The sequence below is a fragment of the Lissotriton vulgaris genome, chromosome 11 (genome assembly GCF_964263255.1).
Source record: "Lissotriton vulgaris chromosome 11, aLisVul1.2, whole genome shotgun sequence".
In the NCBI taxonomy this organism is placed as follows: domain Eukaryota; kingdom Metazoa; phylum Chordata; class Amphibia; order Caudata; family Salamandridae; genus Lissotriton; species Lissotriton vulgaris.
This window is the reverse complement of record NC_141699.1, coordinates 653,009,519-653,028,920: the sequence shown is the minus strand read 5'-3', so window position 1 is coordinate 653,028,920 and position 19,402 is coordinate 653,009,519. Positions and strand designations below refer to the sequence as shown.

At 49.8% G+C, this 19,402-nt stretch overlaps 1 protein-coding gene across 1 annotated transcript in view; it reads right to left on the bottom strand.

The window, feature by feature from the left end:
* LOC147683289 (uncharacterized) overlaps positions 1-19,402 on the bottom strand; it is a 1,765,034-nt gene that overhangs the window by 1,123,989 nt on the left and 621,643 nt on the right. Inside the window, exon 8 of the mRNA XM_086942513.1 lies at positions 4,079-4,150. Coding sequence (XP_086798639.1) covers positions 4,079-4,150 — 72 coding nt within the window. The remainder of the gene's footprint in view (positions 1-4,078; positions 4,151-19,402) is intronic.

The following is a 19,402-nucleotide window of genomic DNA, read 5'->3' as shown; positions in this document are numbered from 1 at the left end:
ATAGATGACATCATTGGGGAGCTAGCCGGCTCAAAGTGGTTCTCAACAATGGACCTACGATCAGGGTACCACCAGATTCCCCTCCACCCGGGCTCGCGCCCGATCACCACCTTCTCTACTCACGCCGGGCTCTGGCGATACACCCGACTCAACTTCGGAATATCGAGCGCTGCGGAGGTATTCCAGAACATCATCCAGAACGTCCTGCCTGGGCTGCAAGGCTTCTTGAATGTCAGTGACGATATTCTAGTTCAAGCACCCACACTAGACGAACACATCAGACGCCTCCATGCGGTGTTTGCCCGACTTCAAGGCCGAGGCCTCACCCTCCACCGGGACAAGTGCGACTTTCTGCACAAGGACATTAGCTTTTTCGGCTACCGGCTTTCTGACCAAGGGATAGGCCCAGATCCAGACATGGTCAAGGACATCCACGAGGCCCCCGCCCCGACATCGGTCACAGCCGTCCGCAGTTTCTTAGGAATGGTCACCTACTGCGGGCGGTTCATAAAAGACCTGGACTTCACCGGCCCTCTTTGCGACCTCACCAAATCCACCAGCACCTGGGAGTGGGGCCTGAGCAGCAAGAGTCCTTCCAAAGAACCAAAACCACGCTCTCCGCGGACACGACCCTGGCCTACTTGGACCCCCGTAACAAGTCGCAACTAGTGGTGGACGCCAGCCCAACAGGGCTAGGGGCCGTCTTAGCACAACAACAAGCCTGTGGGGAGTGGTCCCCCGTTGCCTACGCAAGCAGAACCCTCACACCGATGGAACAGCGCTACTCGCAGATCAAAAAGGAGGCCATCACGATATTGTGGGGGTGCAGGCACTTCCACATCTACCTATACGGACACCCGTTTGTAGTAATAACAGACCACAAGCCTCTAGTTCCGCTGTTCCAAGGCTCTTCTACACGCCCTACCCCCCGGATCGAAAAGTGGCCCCTCCAGCTCCAGGAATTTCAGTTTACTGTTGAGTATCGACTTGGCACCAGGAACCCTGCAGATTTCCTATGGCGCCATGCCCGCCCAGTCACTGAAGCGGAAGCGGCAGAAGCCACTGCCACGGAAGAATATGTCCGGATGGTCGTTGAGAGATGCAGGCCACTCCCGATGTCCCTCGATGAAGTGGCGAGAGCCACCAAGGATGATGACTGCCTTCAGATCGCCATTGAAGGACCTCACATCCGGAAACTGGAATCCCCTTCAAAGCCCGACCTCATTCCGCACCCCCGAAGCTCAAGCCACACTGAAGGCGTTACACCAAGTCTGAAATGAACTATCCGTTTCTATGGAAGGGTGTCTTTTGAGAGGACCTCACCTCGTACTACCTGAAAGCCTCACTCAACGAGCCGCCCTCCTGGCGCACGGCGCGCACCAAGGCATTGTAAAGTCAAAAAGCCACCTTCGGAGCATACTCTGGTTTCCTGGCCTGGACCGGATCGTTGAAACCATCATCCAACGATGCCCCGTGTGTCTGGCGACCAGTCTGCCCAACCGCCCGGCGCCAGTAATCACGGAAGTAGGCCCAACATCCCAGTGGGAACGAGCCAGTGCCAACTTCGGGAGCCTCCCAGGCGGAAAATACATGTTCGTAGTGGTGGATGATTTCTCACGATATCCCGAAGTGAAGATTTTGTCTTCCACCGCAGCCTCAGAAGTCATACCAAAACTGGAAAAGATAATCGCCACCCACGGTCTCATTGGCGAAATACGGACCGACAACGGCCCGCTCTTCAACGGCACTGAACTGGATGAATACCTGCTGTCTCACCGGATCAAACACAGACGTATAACCCCAAGGTGGCCCCAGGCGAACGGGGAGGTTGCGAGGCTGATGAGCACACTGAACAAGACTATCCAGATATCCCTGGCGGAGGGCCAAAGTCTAGAGCAAGCTCTCTACCAATTTCTGCGAGAATACAGGCTAACCCCCCACTGCACCATAGGAGTCCCACCAAGCCGCCACTGTTTTGGCAGGGTGGTCACAGACACCATCCCCCATCACCCGACGTGGGCAGCGTCACCTGCCCCTCCGAGCCAGTCCATGGAGCGGAGAGAAAAGACGAACTTGGACGCGTCCCGAAGAAGGAAAGCCGCAAACAGCCCGATTGGTGTTGGTGACAGAGTGCTTGCACAGGACCGCCACCCAGGGAGAAAATTCCACCTACCTTTTGAATTGGATCCCTGGATCGTCACAAAAGTCCATGGCATCATCGTTACCTCATCCCGCGGAGGAAAAAAGGTCACTAGAAATGTATCGTTTTTCAAAAGAGCCCCGATGGACGGTGGGGAGGAGTTTCAAGAACCAAGAGAGCCCGACCATGACACCTCGCAAGGCTTAGGGGAAACGGCAGAAGAAGAAGACACTCCCCCACTGACCTCCAGCGGAAGGAGCGACCCAGCCACCCGGGACCCTGAAGGTCTCCCGTCGACAGGAGAACAGAGCAGCCGAGACATGTCGAAGAGAGACTGTTCCGAAGACATGTTCCAAACACTGCCGGACAGAAGTACCCAAGGCAGGTATCACCTGCGTCCCCATCCAAGGCAGTCACAGAAGTACCGAGACTTTGTTGCCCGCTGCCAGCCACGGAAGTAAGGCGAACCTGTGCACCAGCGAAGATCAAGTAAGACTGTTCCAACTGTTTGACAATTTGCAGAGACTGTAACATGTTGTGTAGTTATTGCTGCATTTATTCCATGGTTTTGTAATGTTTAAATTTTTTGGGTAAAGGAGGAATGTAATGTTGCCCGTGTTAGAGCGAGCCCAAGCTCTAGCCCCTCAGGGGTGCCAAGCCACACCCCCCTCACAACGTGGCTTAAGTGGGCCGAGCCAGCGTCCGCGCGGGCCGGCACGCAGCAGAAGTAATAAATAACCCAGGGCTCTGGGCGTGGCTCAGTTTGGTTGCTGGCCACCAAAGCAATTCCCGTGTCTGCGTGTGTGATATTTGCAGGGCCCCCACGCAACACTACAATATCCTGCATTACAATTTCTCCCCAAACAGAAGTCTTGTTAGTGAAATGGCGCAATCTTGGTAAGTATGCATACACTTAATGGAATTACTGTAATCATGCCAATAACAGCAGCATAATGAAAATTATGCTCAAGCCTACTATTTTGCAACATGGAGTCCATTCTGTAATGAACAAATCATGTTAGTACTCTAGTTGTTCATTGGAAATATGTGGTGAAGAAGACCACTATGGAGTTAACTTACAAACTACTGTTCCTGTTGAAGGTACATGTATCACTCAGCTTGCCAGACTTGACAAAGATGAGGACAACATTTGAGAATTTCTAGAAAAGGTATCATCTTTTTAACATACCAGAGTTCTTACTGTAATTTTTATGACAAAATGAAACGCATTATTTTGTTAATTTCCTGCAAAGGAGGATAATTGTGATTTGATAGATAGCGTCATCATTGAGCTTCTGGATCACTAACCATCATTTTCATGGAAACATTCATGCCAGAAGCCCATTTTCTGTCAATGATGGTTCACCTCAGCAGAAGGACAGGCTTTTTCACATCGTGAAATCACGTCACTACTAAGAAATGCATTGAGTTGAGATTAAAATCTACTGTCACCTTACAATATGCACCTTACTGAAGCCTCAAAACCCAGACTTTCAATGCAGTACATTGCACTGGGATCATAATGAAAAACCAATTCAACAGCTGTGCTTCTTGTAAACTTCCACCTAAATTGCACCATGAAAAACACACCATCTAGCAAACAATTTTGTGAATTTCAACGCAGATTTTAAGGGTCTAATTTACAATAGCAATGATATTCAAAAGAGAGGCACTCCCTGTTTGACATTTACCAGGGTGTGATGGGGCATCAGCTTTGCCTCAGGACCTTCTGACTCAACAGAGTGCCCTCTTCCTAGAGTGATATTGCTTAAGTATCGTACTTTAAGCAAATTTAAATTTCACTTTCATTGGTTTCCATTTTCTGTGCCTGGCTTAGTTGAAATTTTGTAAGCTGGAGAGTCATAGTGGGGAACTTCCCAGAAAGACCTGCATGTCTGCTTGTCAAAAACATAACAATTAAAAAAAATTACAACTTACAGTGTTGACGATTGATAGAATCTTCATCACATTTTCTGTTACAGATGATGTATTTCCACCCAAATGTATAAACTGCAAAAAATGTACAGAAGGCTAATATCAAGATGTACATGGAGTCACATACAACAAGATTGTGTGAAACTTTCTCTGCCTTTACATTGAGCACATAACACATTACGGTTGAAATTCTTATTTTCACCTTTGCATATATAATAAAATAATGTGCACGCTTGGTAAACTGTTAATATTATCATAATGGCCAAATTAATATTTGTGGTTGTAGGAAAGTGCCCTTTCTATACGAACACCCCACACTTTTTCCCCAAAGCTGATTGTTATGACTTTGAAAGTACACTGGAGCCTGCTATCCAGGCCCCATTGCCAATGCTTTATGCCTAAAAATGATGTAAATAAAATGGTAACCCGAACTGGCAAGGACTTTAACCCCATTATAAGCCCTGGTAAGTGGTACTAGTGGTACATAGGGAATGGGAGTTAAAGGGGTCACCAGGGCCTGAAGAACTGATTGTGCAACCCTGGGTGACCCAAGAAGACAGATGACAGCAGTCCTTCTATTGCAAACAGCATGAGCAGTGCAAACTGTTCAAACTCAACTTTGCCCTCTCCATGAGTGGAAAGGTCAAAGTACTATTTTTAATATATGTCAGTCACCCCTAAGGTAGACCTCCTGAGCTCAGGAGGCAGTGTGCATTGTAGTAAAGGTGTGGACATATAGGTGCAAGCTTATATGTCCCTACAGTAGCCACTTTCTATTAAGTGCTACTATAGATGTTCAGGGGGCCACAGGATACCATGGGCTGGCACCCTGTCATACCCAGATTGCCAGCTCCATTATGGTCCCACTGAAAAGTGTCATGTTTGGTATCAAACAACTTGTCTCATTAAATCCAGCTTTTACTCAAAGTCAGATTTAATGTGACATGCCCCCAGGTGGCTACATTAGAGACTGCCCACCTGATTGCCCCAGCCTTTCCTGTGCCCTTGTTGGGAGCCTGCAGCTGCTACGGACAAGACAGAATTCTGACCCTTTGCCGGGAGGTGTGAACACGCCCAGGAGTCAGAAACAAAGGCATGCCTGGGTAGGAGGTTTCACTCCCTCCCTGACAGGATGGCTAGTTAAGTGGCACATAAAGGCGGTGAGCTTCAAAGCTTTCCCCTTCTCTGATATGCAACCAGGCTTTTTCCCAAAGGAGGAAACAGCCCTCCCCCCGACCCCCAGGCACATTTACACCTGGGCAGGTGGGAAAATTAGATAGTTAGTAGGTGTACACCCCCAGAAGGCTAGCCACACTCCTAGAGTGGGCTACCTGGTCTGTACATCCAAGGAAGGGTTCTGCTATTTTTAAAAGTGGCAGATAGAGATTCTGTGTAGAACATATGGCACCCCCTCCTCACCCTGGAATGTATTTCTACAGAACAAGCAGCTGGGTTCCAGCGGAAAGCACTACTAGAGCTAGTCACAAAATTAGCGATCTATATTGCCCACCTCAAATGATCTGCTGCCTGTAGATCACAAACTAAGTATTACGCTTTTTGGATGAGAGGCAAAATATAAATGACAAGTCACATGTACATATTCAATCAAATGACATAGGTCTTGTGCCGTTATTGGTCTTTTGCCGTTATTGGTCTTTTATTTCCAGATGTTTTTTGGTATGCAAAGGAATGAGATCAGCCAACGCGTTTCACCCAGAACAGGGGCTTCTCCAGGGCTGTAATGGCATACAATATGAACAAACTTCAGTAAGTTTAGAAAAAAGACCATACAGAGATGTTGCACAAACAGAAGCAGTTATTTTAAAACAAGGGGCTCCAATGATAGAGAGAAGACAAGAGAGAATAAAAAAAAGGGGTATTCCAGAAATGCTTGCACATAAGGATCTAAAGTGCTAAAGTAGTGAGAAGGAAATAACAAAACCTCCCCCAGAGAAAGAAGGGGTGCGTGAACTGAAAGGAAGTGATCCTGATTGCGGAAAAATAAAAATCCAATGATTTATTGATGCAGGTAGTAGGCGTTATACCCACCTCAAAGGCTGTCTAATGTATTTAGACAAGCAAGTGATCCTGACTGTAAAAAACGAAAATTGCTAACATCAATAGCTCCGGTTAGGAAGCTTAATGTCACCTCTGAAAAATGTCTAAGAATTCTCTATATTTCTCTACGTGCAGGTAAATGAAACGAAACAAAATTGCTAACAAAATTAGCTCCGGTTGAAATGCTTACTGCCACATAGGAAAAAGGTCTAATAGTCCTCTAAATTTCTCTACGTGCAGGTAAAGTGTTTAACAGTATGTTTAGAGAGACACAACAAGTTAAAGGAAGGGAGAAAGTACATGGAAAAAACGTCAAGTAAAATGGGCCCGATTCCTTGACCCACAATGATGTTCAGGACCTGGTTCTAACACCACAATCTATTCTGGCAATATGGTTACAGTGCCAAGAATTAAAACTGAGTTTAAGGATAGTTCTAAAAATGCGCAATTTGAGGCAATAGGGTTACAGTGCCACAAAGCATGTAATTGTTACAGTACGTGTAGACAAGTAGCATATAGCTGGACAGGATTAAACCTTTTTGAACATTAACAGTATTCGTGAAACAATTTAAGGTCGCCATGGACACTCACACACACATGTAGCAAAAGCTATGCCGAACACTTTTGAGGACACAGTATTTCCACTTTTCACATACAGCTATATGTCACTTTGGTAATCATTGTAGATCTGAGCTCAGACATATAGTGTTTGTGATGATTTATTGGTGTTTATGGTAGAACTGTGTTAAAAAAGATCTGTTTGTAAGCTCAGCTATGTTTGATGTGTTTTGCAAGAACTTTGTCGGTTCGGCTAGTTTAGGTGCATGAGCATCTTGTAACCGTGAAAGTCAGTTGGTCACATGGCCAGTGTTGCGCAAACAGTATAGGGCCCAGCGGAAGACAAAATGTGGGATCTAGAGGAAGAAATGCATCTCATTGTCTGTGTTTAGCCCCAAGCTCGAGGAGCGCAGTGTACAAATCCATCTTGCTTCTAGTTGTCTCAGAGCCAATGCCCTGTCAACGCCTCTCTGATTGAGCCTGACACTGTCTATGCCATGGAAGTAGAAGCATGCCTTGTCTACGCCCCTCTCACACTCATGTGATGCTATGGCATAAGATGTATCCCTGTTCAGTGCTGCTCTGCGGTGCTCCTGGATATGGATCTTTAGTTGTCTAGTGGTGACCTATGTCATTTGATTGAAATGTACATGTGAGTTGTCATTTATATGTTGCCTTTCATCCAAAAAGCGTATCACCCTGGAATGTGGTCACCTCAGGGGAAGATTAGTCATTGGGACTAGTAGCCCATCGGCTACCTGCACCTATACACATAATGCTCCTAAATCTTGGATTTAAGGGGCACCTCCTGGCACCAGAACCTCAGATCTGAAACAACATGCAACAAAGAACAAAGAAGGGACCAGAGTTTGCGACTTCAAGACCTGCACAAAGCAAAGCTGCGATAACCTGCACCAGTGATAACCACCCCACAACTGCCCGACTTGCCCCAGACCAAAGATCAGTTTCAAAGACATGAGGGACCTTTCTGAGCACCAAAGGCAACTCCAGAACTCCCTTTGACTGGAGGTACTAGTTCCCTGTAGCCCACAGGTAAAGCACACTCCTGGAACCAAAGAATCACTTGCCATTGGGCCCACTGAGCAATCGCCTAAAAGTAACTGGCATTGTGTACTGTGGGAAATGTAATCCTGACCTCCAGAAATTTCAGGTGGTTACCATTTTGCCCCGGACTCTAGGACATCGAAGTAACCCAAGGCCGAGCTTGCTGCTGCCAAGGCTTGCTTGTGGCCAGTCTGGCTACCACTACCTTTGTAGGACGATGTTCTTCAAGGGAATCCCGCAGCATCTTCAAATCGTCACCTCAGTGGCTCTGTTGTCGAATGTTGTATCTGTTTCCTTACCAGCACTGTCTAAGCTGTAAAACCAGCAACCCCGCAACTCCTGGTTAAGCACCAAGGACAGGCAGGACAACTCTGCACCCAGACCCTACGAGCCAGGTAAAATTCGACTGACAGGTGGGCTTGGTTCTGGGACTTTTATCTCCTTAACCGCCAGTGGTCTCCACTGAAATCGACCTGCAAGTGACTGATCTGACTATATAATCCTCCACTTTCCTACAATGGTTTACATCTTTTTATTTATTTTGAAAAGTATTAGTATACAATAATAAATTGTTCCATAAACATCTCCCAGGGTACAATATGCCAAGCTCCTGCTAGTGGCTAGTAATGAGCAATATATACAGTACGGTGAACAAGAACCAACTCCTCAACTCCATTCTCCTAGTACGCCCTAGTCCATCTTTTTCGATTCACTTATGTGAACAATGGTATGCGTAACTGTTCTATTCTGTGGACCAACTCTATGTTGTGTTTCGGTGATGAGCTTGGCTTTGATAATGTAGGTCAAAGTGAGTTGACGTATGCTAGGCAGATAATTCTTCGGTATTTGGGACAAGAGAGCTATCTGCATTCTAAGGACAAGTAATCAACCCATGTCCCCCATTTTCCTTCAAACTGCGCTTCCAGCTTCTCAAAGATCTTTGAAAATGCTTGAGCGCTGAGTCTGCTTTGTCTCCAAATAGGCATGAGCCATCGAACGGCATGTCATTTAGGGACAAGTGGACACCCTGTACCATAACTTGGCAACAAAGCGCCACTATACAATCCATGTCTCTGTCTAGGGAATCTGTTGTAAGCATCCCTCACCTAAAGGCAAACTTTGCTGCATCCTGACCATCTGCTGAGGCTTGGATGAGGACAGCATGGCCTTCCTCGGAAAGCATGGGTTGCAGCTGGGCAACAACGCATGGGAATATCGGCCCAAGAGTCATGCAGTGTTCAACGACTGCAAGGCTAACCTGGTGGAAAAGAAAATAGGCTTCACAAAGATGTTAAGCCTCTTGGATTCCTTGTTCGGTGGGGTGGAAGTGAGCGCATTTGAATTGACCTACGAAGTAGAGCCATGCACAACCAGACTCTGAGGAGGGATGCTGGGATAGAAAAGCTGGATTTCCTGGAGCAGAACAAGGGCATTGGGCAATCATGAGCTGCACAGGAGCCCCTATGCAAGGTTTAGCCCAAGCCCCAAGAAGAATGTCAGTGAGGGCTTTGTTAAAGAGGAGCAGTAGCTCAGCCAAACCAGCTCGGGTCTAATGCACCCATGTCAAGACAATAGTCTTGATCTTGACAGCAGGCAGCTGAAAGTCAAGGCCTCTGCCGCCCTGCGGTGAAGGATGTACTTTCCTCCAACACAGGACCTGGAGAGGAAATCATGCTATGGTCTGGTGAGATGCCCATGCCACTGGCATCACCCAGCTCCTCATGCCAGTTATTTGATGGCACAGGGTCCTCTTCTATGGGATCAATCCTTCCTCTTCATCTACCCCTTCAGGAAAGAAGGGTTAATCTAAGGGCGGGAAGTCCTGGACGGCTCCAGCACTAGTGTTGAATGGCCCTGTTTCAGAATCAGGGCTACCAAAGGGCTCATATGTCAAGGATGGTGCCGGAATGGAAAAAATCCGTATCGAAAGGATACACCTGTGATGGCGTTGGTCTGGATCCATGGGTGGATCCAGAAGTGTATCCGGAGGGCCCAGCTGGGGTCGGGGACTAACCAGCCAGCGGTAACCCATCAGGGGCACCTCTCAGTTCCAGGATGACCCGAAGGAATGCCAGAGGGAGTTCATTGTCCAAAGATGGTGTGCATGGTGTCGTAAATCTCTTTAAGAGGGCAGCTGGGGGCGTGGCCAAGATGGCGAGCGGGTAGGACGTGTTTCCCCGAGGCTCCCCACTCCTGCCACCAAACCTAAAATCAGGCAATTTTCCACCCTAAGTCCAGCATGGTGGGACCTCACTGTTACGGTGGCCACCGGCTGGACTGATCGAAGCAACACAGCACCGGCAGGCTGCTGGGGGTGGAAGAAGCGGAGCCCAACGCACCACAAGGCTAAGGGAGGAAATGGCGGTCGACACTCACAGATCTTGCTGATGAAGTGACCGCTTAGTCGTCCTGTGGCTCTGAGATCAGCGCGCCTGGGATCCCCTCGGGTGCCGCTGTTGGAAGTGGAGCGACCGGAGCGGTGGAGGACGTGGACCAAGCAGTTAGCAAGCATTAGCCACCAGCGGGGAGGTGACAAAGGTGAGGCTCCCTGGGCTGCGGCCTGCCGCAATCTATGTCAGCGGGAGCAATCTCAGGTCGCTGGAGAGGCAGGGGCAAACAAATTGGGCTCCAGAGCACAGGGTGAAAGCGGGCCACGCGCTGTACACTACAATCTCGACCTAGTGGAGCGGGCCTTGCAGGATGACCTGGCTCTTCGAGCAGTAGCAGCACCCCCCCTCCCCTCAGCGCCTTGGGACCCTTACGGGTAAGTAGTGCGCTTTACAAGTACTCTGATTGATTGATTGCACACAAGTCCACAGCCCCAAATAGCCGCGGAGAAGCTGCCTACGACCCGGTGTGGCCGAAAGTGATAAGCGCGGCTGGCAAGCGCTGACGAGGGCCTACATATGAGGGGTCAGAAAGGAAGCGGGGAGAGACACAGTGCGGCAGGCTCTGCCCCCGCCCTTCACTAGTGAGACGGGGCCCGAAGAGAACTCAGGTGCGAGGCGCCGCTTGAGATCGCACGCTGGCAGAGCACAAGCATCGGCAGAGAGGACAGGGCCTACAGACGCCTAACAGAGCGCACTGACAGCGAGGCCCTAGAGGCAGACGGGCGGCCCTGCATGGTGGGGGGCATGCCTCGCAGCGTTTTGGCCACGGTCTTCGCCTGGAGAGCAGGGGTCCAGGAGAGATAAGTGAGGAGGCGCGACCAGAGCGTGGAACAGCCGACTGTGGGGGCAGCGGAGGCCCGTGGGAGCACAGACCAGCAGCCGGACATACCAGCTGGTGGGGGAAGTACATTGCGTTGGCTCGGTGATGACATCGGGGAGCGTTTTCGCCACCGTGTCAATATTACTTCCTTTTGGCCCCAGTGGCCCCTCCAAGAGATAGAACACCGGACTGCTGAGGCGCTCGTAGTGTCCCCCCCTCTGCACACCCTCCGAAGCAAGCGACCTGGAGCAACGGCAGATCGTAGCTCAAAGGTGGCTTGGGTGTGTTAAGGAGGGCCCACCCCGGAAACGCGCCAAACACCTCAGGCATGTCCTCGCTGAGAGGGAAGAAGGACAGGTCCCTGAAGGACATGTTGACCAAGACACCACAGCTGGATGGCGGAGGGGGCCGCCCAAACTCGCCGTTACACTGTTCCCCCATAACTGAGGAGGTGGAGGCCACGATCACGCGCACCTTCCTGGAGACACTGTTTAATAGTCTGCAAGAGGACTTTCAGACACTAAAACAAGAGGTGGCTAGGGAAGTGAAAGAAAATCACCGCGATGTGGACGAGATCGGTGAAAGGGTGGCAAGCATGGAAGATCAAGAACAGGCCAGAGAGGAAGAGATGACGCAGCTTCAGCAAGAGATGATACGGTTGGGGGACCAATGGATCGACCTCCAGACTCATGCGGAAGACCTTGAAACACGCTTTCGAAGAAATAACATTTGCGTTAAGGGGGTCCCTTCAGATGAGGAGGGGACGGACATGACCCAATATTTGCAGGAGATGTTTTGGGACATTCTGGGAGTTCCGCCGGACTTCAAGATCTGCATAGACCGCGCACACAGGGTGGAGCTCAGAAGGAAAGCACTGGCGCCCTCGCCAGACATCTTGGCCTTCCTCCCGGACTTCCCCTTCAAGGAGCGTATTCTGTGGGAGGCTAGAGCTAAGCAACCGGTCAAATATAAGGGGCACTCGGTAGCCTTATACCAGGACTTGTCTGTCATCACGTTACAGAAAAGGAGAGAGTTCAGGGAGGTGACCACGCATCTGAGGGATAAGGGTGTGGCATACTCCTTGGGCCACCCATTCAGACTGATCTTCAAATGGGACGGTAAGCTTCAGCAAATTAGGTCCCTACAGGTCGCTTGCCAGATGCTCGGCCTGGAGCAGTAGAGCCAGGAGTCTATGGCCAGTCAGGAGCTCAGACCCCCAAATGAGCTCTGGCAGAGAGTCAGAAGGAGGCGCCCATCTGCTAACTCCAATGGGCTGGACCCCACAGCCATGGCACAGGAAAGGCAGTCCGTCCTAGAGACAGTCCTCAAAGACACAGCGTCTCAGGACAGCTCATGACTTGTGGGAGGATGCCACATACAACTGAGATAAGTACGGCCGGGGGGACGGCGGGGGCCGGGATTGCCAAGCCACAATATGCCCCTTCTAACCTTTTTTTTCCAGGTGTTCGCGATTGTGCCCAGTGGACGTGCGACACCGTGGCTGCACACTGCAGCTCCTGGACAATATATTGGGGTGGCTGTTCTTGGGTTTGTTGGGGTTAGGGAGGGAGGGTCAGAAGTCCAAACAACATGCAAATATAGAGTCCCTGGGACCCACTGCGTGCTTACGCCAGGGTTAACACACGGCCTTACATACCACTGATCATCAGAATAGTGGTTCCCATTCGTCGGAGGGCGTTATTTACTCTGGAGGCCAGCATAGCTCAACCTACACCCCCTCATTATGGTTCGGGGAGTAGTGAACATCAATACACTTAATGTCAAGGGGCCCAACACCCAGTGAAAAGACGCACAATCCTTTATTACCTAGAGCACGCGGAGGCTGATATATGTCTCCTCCAGGAGACGCACCTCCTCCCTAAGGATTGCCATTGCATGCATTCGAGGGCGTTCCCTCAACAGTACTTCTCATCCACAGTAGAAAAAAAAGCTGGTGCAGCCATTCTAATTTCCCACCGTTGCCAAGGGATAGTGAAGGAGAAAGTAGCTGAAATGAAGGGGAGGCTCCTGGCGTACACTATTCAGCTCAGCACCCAATCCCTAGTGATAGGTTCACTCTATGACCCTAACTCAGGACAAGAAAGATTCCTTCAGACGGCCCTAGCGAGCATCAGGACCCCACAGAATCGGATGACATTGGTGGGGGGGACCTAAACTTGCTCATGGACTTGTCCAGGGACAGATCCCATACTTCCTATTTTCACAAGGGAGAGATGTTAGGCAAGGGGAAACAATGGCTGAAAGAAATGGGTTTTGTAGACATTTGGAGGGAGGCATATCCTAATTCCACACTTTACACGTTCTACTCCCACGCCCACAAGTCCTATGCATGTTTAGACTACTTCTTGGGTACAGAGGAGATTAACAGGGTGGTGCAAGCTGCAACAATTGAACTTGCAGCCCTCTCAGATCATGACGCATTGTCCATACAGATATGTATAATGCCGGGACCACGCCCCTCAGGTAACTGGAGACTCAAAGAATCCATGCTCCATAACAGAATGGTGGAACTACAAATCTCCAAATGATTCACAGACTATTTCACCCTGAATGATACACCAGGCATGGCTACCACCACACTTTGGGAAGCAATGAAATCAGCAGTACGGGGGGAACTCATACAGATCTCTGCGGCTCACAATAAAGAACGCAAAGAAACACAGGCGAATTTAGCAGCTCAGGTGCAGGAGTTCGAGAGGGTACATAGTAGGACGGGGCGTCAAGGGTCTGGCGACAATTGAAGGGCACAGCTGGCTGGCATTGACTTAGATAGATCGGAGTATGCAGCAGTCCGATTAAAACACTCCTATTACATTGTGGGTGACAGCACAGGCCGACTATTGGTGAATAGGCTTTGGGCCCAAAGACAGAAGACAATGGTTACCTCACTGGATAGGAGTGGCCAGACGGACGCCACAGGGGACTAAGAAATAGCCCAAACTTTCGGAGAGTTTTATGAGAACCTCTATGCCGCAGATAAACCATCAGAACAGGACATCGCCAACTATTTGCAGTCTGTCCAGATGTCCTCATTAACCCCGGAACAGGCAGCAGTATTAGACGCTCCCATCCGCATAAAGGAGGTCATCACCGCGATTTCGGGCCTCAATGTACTAAATCGCCAGGTCTGGACGGGTTTTCCGCTCTGTTTTACAAGAAATTTTGTTCCATTCTAGCTCCGGTGATGACGAGGTTGTTTAACTCTCTTGGAAGCACCCACCTGATACTGACCTCGATGCTAACTGACAGTGGTTTTACCCAAGCCGGGCAAAGATAGTCAGCAATGCGGCTCATACCAGCCGATCTCTCTACTCAATATAGATCTCAAACTATTTACTAGTATACTCGCAACACACCTCAGCCCCCACATGCCGAATATCATAGAACCTGATCTAGCCTGGTTTATCCCGTCCCGCTGTAGAAGCTGAAATAGAAATAATAAGGAATAATACAAATAACACAAGTCTCTGTCAGCACAACTTTTAGCAAGATTTATCGGGGAACAACAAATAATGCTAAAGTACGTGCAGCACGGAGGCAGACAATATAGATACTGAATGTCCAAAGATGTGACGTTGGTGACAGCTTTAATAGGCCAAAATCACAAAGGAGGCGGCATCATCACATACGTAGCACAATTTTAGGCCTATCCATTTGACCAATTAGCAAAGGCCTAGATTATGCTATACCTTTTTAAGGTCCGAAATATACAGTTGTTAATCACGTGTCCCAAGTGGGCAGCTATGGGGACTTTCCACTGTAATGTAATCTATCAACGTTGGACCCTTCCCAGATAATTATTGCAACATACATAGAAAGGACCAGACATATTGCAAAATGTGCTATGCTGAAATGTCTGTCTACGTGAGCATTTTCCCTGTCACGTATTATTCCTGAGCAAACCTTGTGTTACATAAGCTGTGTCTCTGAAGCAAATGGAATAGTACAAGCATTTTGTGCACTACTTTTTATGTCAACTTAGCAGGGCCTAAAAGCTTACAGCATTTGGTATCATACCACAAAGATGGCTTCTACACCGCCAATGCGGAGACAATACCAAGAGGATACTACACCTCACAGACAAAGCCCATCAAACAAGAATGGATGCGCTTTTACTTACCGTTGATGCTGAAAAAGCATTCGACTGGGTCGACTGGGGATTTCTGGGGCATGTTTTGGTAGAGTTTGGGTTGGCGAGAGATTTCGGGATTGGGTGCGGTGCTGCTACAACGGTCCTACGGCAACCATCATAGTCAATGGCACCACCTCAAGACCATTTACCAATCAAAGAGGAACTAGACCAGGGTGCCCGTTGTCGCCGCTTTTATTTGCTCTGTACATTAACCGCTGGAATAGAAGATCAGGGACCACCCTGGTATCAGAGGCATACCATTTGGGGGGAAACACACCCTATAAGCTTATATGCGGACAATGTGATAGCAGAACTGTCAGAGCCGCAGTCCTCACTCCTCGCCTTCCTAGAGGAGTTAGAAGTATTTGGTAAGGTTTCAGGTTACATGGTCAATGTGGATAAATCGCTGATCTTAAATCTGGCCCCGACACTTCCCGCACTGGACCCAACTACAGGGCGGCTATCCGGCATCAGAGTGGTAGACACTATCCCATACTTAGGGATGGAATTAGCGGCCACAGTACGCCAGACGACCTGTCTGAACTACGCTAAATTACAAAGGCAGATCAAAAAGGTTCTGGGAACCTGGAGCAAACATCGCCTTTCCCTATTAAGGAGGGTAGCAGCAGTTAAAATGTCACTGTTGCCAAAAGCACTGTATTTGTTTCAAACCCTACCAGCGCTGCCCACCGAAGGGGTGATTGTCTCACTACAGCGCAGCATCAACAAATTTGTGTGGCCGGGGGCCCGCCCGCGTATGAGCAAAGCTCTAGGGTACATGCGCCCCGAAGATGGGGGCTTGGGGATACCAGACCTCCTCAACTGCTATAAAGTGGCCCAACGGTGATACCTTGTGGAATGGGCGAGACCGGAATCCGAGAAACCCTGGCTGTTTCAGGATAGAACGCTGGCAGGTATCCCACTGTGGAAGGTTCCTTTCAGAAAAGGTGTTAGAACTGGGATTTCTGGTTGGCTAAGGCTTGCGCCATAGCCAGGCATAAACCACCACTCTAGTCAGGACAAGGGAGTTACATGCCAAAGATAACCCCTGCTCACCCCCTTGGTAGCTTGACAAGAGCAGACTGGCTTATCCCGGAGGCAATGTGTAAAGCATTTGCGCAAGCACACAGCAACAACATCCCAGGCACACCACAAAAGGAACTCCACACAAGATTAAATAAAAATAACTTTTGTATTCTCAAAACACATCAGATAGTAATCACACAATATACATTGTGCCAACTGGCACGGGCAATATTCACAAGGGATTATTTACACAGGACAGGGCCACGTGGGCCCCTGTCAGAATCAGCACTTAGCAGAAATTGGTACAAGTAACTGTAACACCAAATAACAATTATAGACCACAACCAGTAACCACTGGTAACAGGTAGGTACACACTACGCAATACTAACAACCATAGGCATAGATCACGCAGGGATATTTAACCTCATCGATGCTGCAGATATTCTTCTCCGGTGCTGGGCCATAACAGATCTGGGTGTGGTCATGACGAGCTCAGCTCGTCATGAGCACACGAGCACCGTGCCTCATGACGAGCTGAGCTCGTCATGAGCATCGAAGGGGATAAACTCACTAGTATAAACTATACTAGGCAAAACAACCTCCTAAGCATGAAAACACATGTAGAGGTATCACAGGCATAAAGGCATTGCACATTACGCATAAATCACATTAGGCCTAACCAGTATAAATACAGTAGGCAATCTCCTCACTGGTCTAAACACATTAGACCCTACCCCCTAAGCATAACTCACATTTAGGGGCGTAAATCACAGTGAAGCACAATCTCACTAACACAAACCTCCATAGGTAAAACCATCTCCAGAGGTATCAAGACAGGGTGCGTAAAACATACTAGATGCATTACATTTCCTAGCACCACACTTAAAGCACATAAATCACATTAGGGCATTGCGCCCTAAACACATAACAGCCCCCCTAGCCAACTGGCCATCTCAGGAAGGGGGCTCAAATGCCATGTTTCCAGAATGTCAGGGTGCGCTGCCAATGCAGCGCCAGTCAGGGGTGCGCCATCTGCGCAAACCTAAACATTGCAGCTGCCCACTACTTGCTGGGCAGCTGAGAACAACAACAGGGCCTAAACGCTGCAGCTGGCACTAAGTGCTGTGCAGCTGTGGAAGGCGTGGCACCTCGGTGCCACTGCTGTCCCTCTCAGGGACTCTCTCTCAATTGGCGCCTAATCGGTGCACCTGCCCACTACTTGCTGGGCAGCTGTAACATAGCAAAATTGCGGCATGGGCTCTCACTAGCCCTGGAAATAAAACTGTGCCCAAACGTTGGAGCCCTCTAGGCTCTGGAAATAAGTAGGTCCCCCTAAACACTGGGGACAGGACATAGGCTCTTAAGAATAATGGCCACAGCATGGGAGCCACTCAGGCTCTAGACATAATGAGGCAAAACATGGGACCAAGAACCTTGGCCCCTCAAAGAAATATAGCCCATGTTGGAGCCCTCTTGAAGCGCACTAGCGCTTTAAAAATGAAATATGCCCCCAAATGTTTGGAGCCCTCTAGGCTCTAGAAATAACTGGGGCCTCGTTGGAGCCATGGAGGCTCTGCAAAATAACCAAGGTACCCCTGGGGCCATCTGGCTCCGAAAACAACTGGGGCTTCGGGTGAGCTCTCAGACTCTAGGATTAAGGGGGGCCAAAAACGGAACTTGCCCCCGATGAACTGTGGGCCCTACGGGGGCTTCTGAGAGGAGGCTCAACAACGTTGGAGCGGCCCGCTGCCAGACGGGGCCGCTCTAACTCTGCCTCTCCACCCCCCTCCGGCCGACTTCACTCACCAGCTCTTGAGGCTGCCGGTCTCCTCCAGCGGCGGCAGGACGTCACTGGCGGGGCTTCCCTAGACTCCGGGGAGTCCGCTCTACCATAGGCAGCCTCGGCCGCCTGCTCTACTTCACCCGGGCCCCCTCCTGGGACCCGGGGCTCTCCTTCGGCCGCCACCGCGGTGCTCTCTCCTCTGCTCGGGAGCCCCGCGACGACACACATGGCGTCACTTCCCCTTCCGTCCGGCGGCCCCACCCCCAACCAGGTGGGCCGCGGGCAGCGATTTCGGCAGGGAAAAAGGAGGGGTAGGCTCCCTCGAAGTTAAAAAAAAAATACATGGACATGCGGGGTGGGCACCCGCTAAGGGACACAAATAAGCGGGGTGGGCACCCGCAGGAGAATTAATTAAATAAGCGGGGTGGGCATCCGCGCTCGAAGCATAAGCCGAGGGGAATCCCCAGGCAGGGGGAATCCCTTGCACACGATGCAGCCCTGTGCTGCAGGGCTGAAATAAAGCGCTCCCTCAGGAGAAATAAAGCGCTCACTAGGATAGCATTTTTAAAGTAAAATTCAGCGTTTCCATGCTGCCAAAGGTCCTGTAGAGTCCAAGGCAAAAGTCAAAAAGGGGTTACATGGCAAATCAAAGTTCCCCAATCATCCCAGGCAAGGCAGAGGGGTCCCAAAGAGTCCTCCAGGCATCCAAGGGCTGGGCAGAGCCCAGGGAGGCACGCCTTCCCCTGAGCTCCAGCAGCAGCACGCCCCTGGTAGATTCCAGTCCAAGAACAAGAACCTTTTCATGGGGTCACAGCCCCTCTTTTATACACCTAAATCCTTTGTCTCAGGATGCAGGTCAGGGGGAGAACCAGTTACAACTGGTTCTTGAGCACTTTGTTGTGCTCAGCCCCATCTCACTATTCACAGGACAGGCTAGGGACATCAGACGCACCACAGGGGGTGGAGCCAGCATTGTGGAGGGAAGGCCCAGTCCTATTCAGGACCCAGGTACACTCCTCCCTCCTATCAACATGCAGATCTCTCCATTCACCATCGGGGCAGACCCATCCTGACTCCTGGAGCCAGGCACACCAGCCAGCTCCAGTCAATCACAAGCCAGACAGCCAATTCACATTCACTGCACAGACATGCCAACTTCTGGAAGTGACACTTCCACACTAGACACAATAAATCCGGGCACATCATCGCGCAGCATTTAATCTTACGAGTTTGCACATACCAAACTCGCCCCTGCACTCCCCATACATCAGGAACTACCATGGACACACATATTCCCCATGCATTCCTATGGGAGGGCAGGCCAGTCTCACCACACATATACAGAGAGGGCACGCACTTTACACTGGACCACAGTGAAAAAGTGCACAGAGGCCTAAAATCACCAACACCAGGTTACAGAAACAGGCTAGGGAAATGGAAAAAGTCTCAGGGTGAACCTGCCAAAAGGGCCAA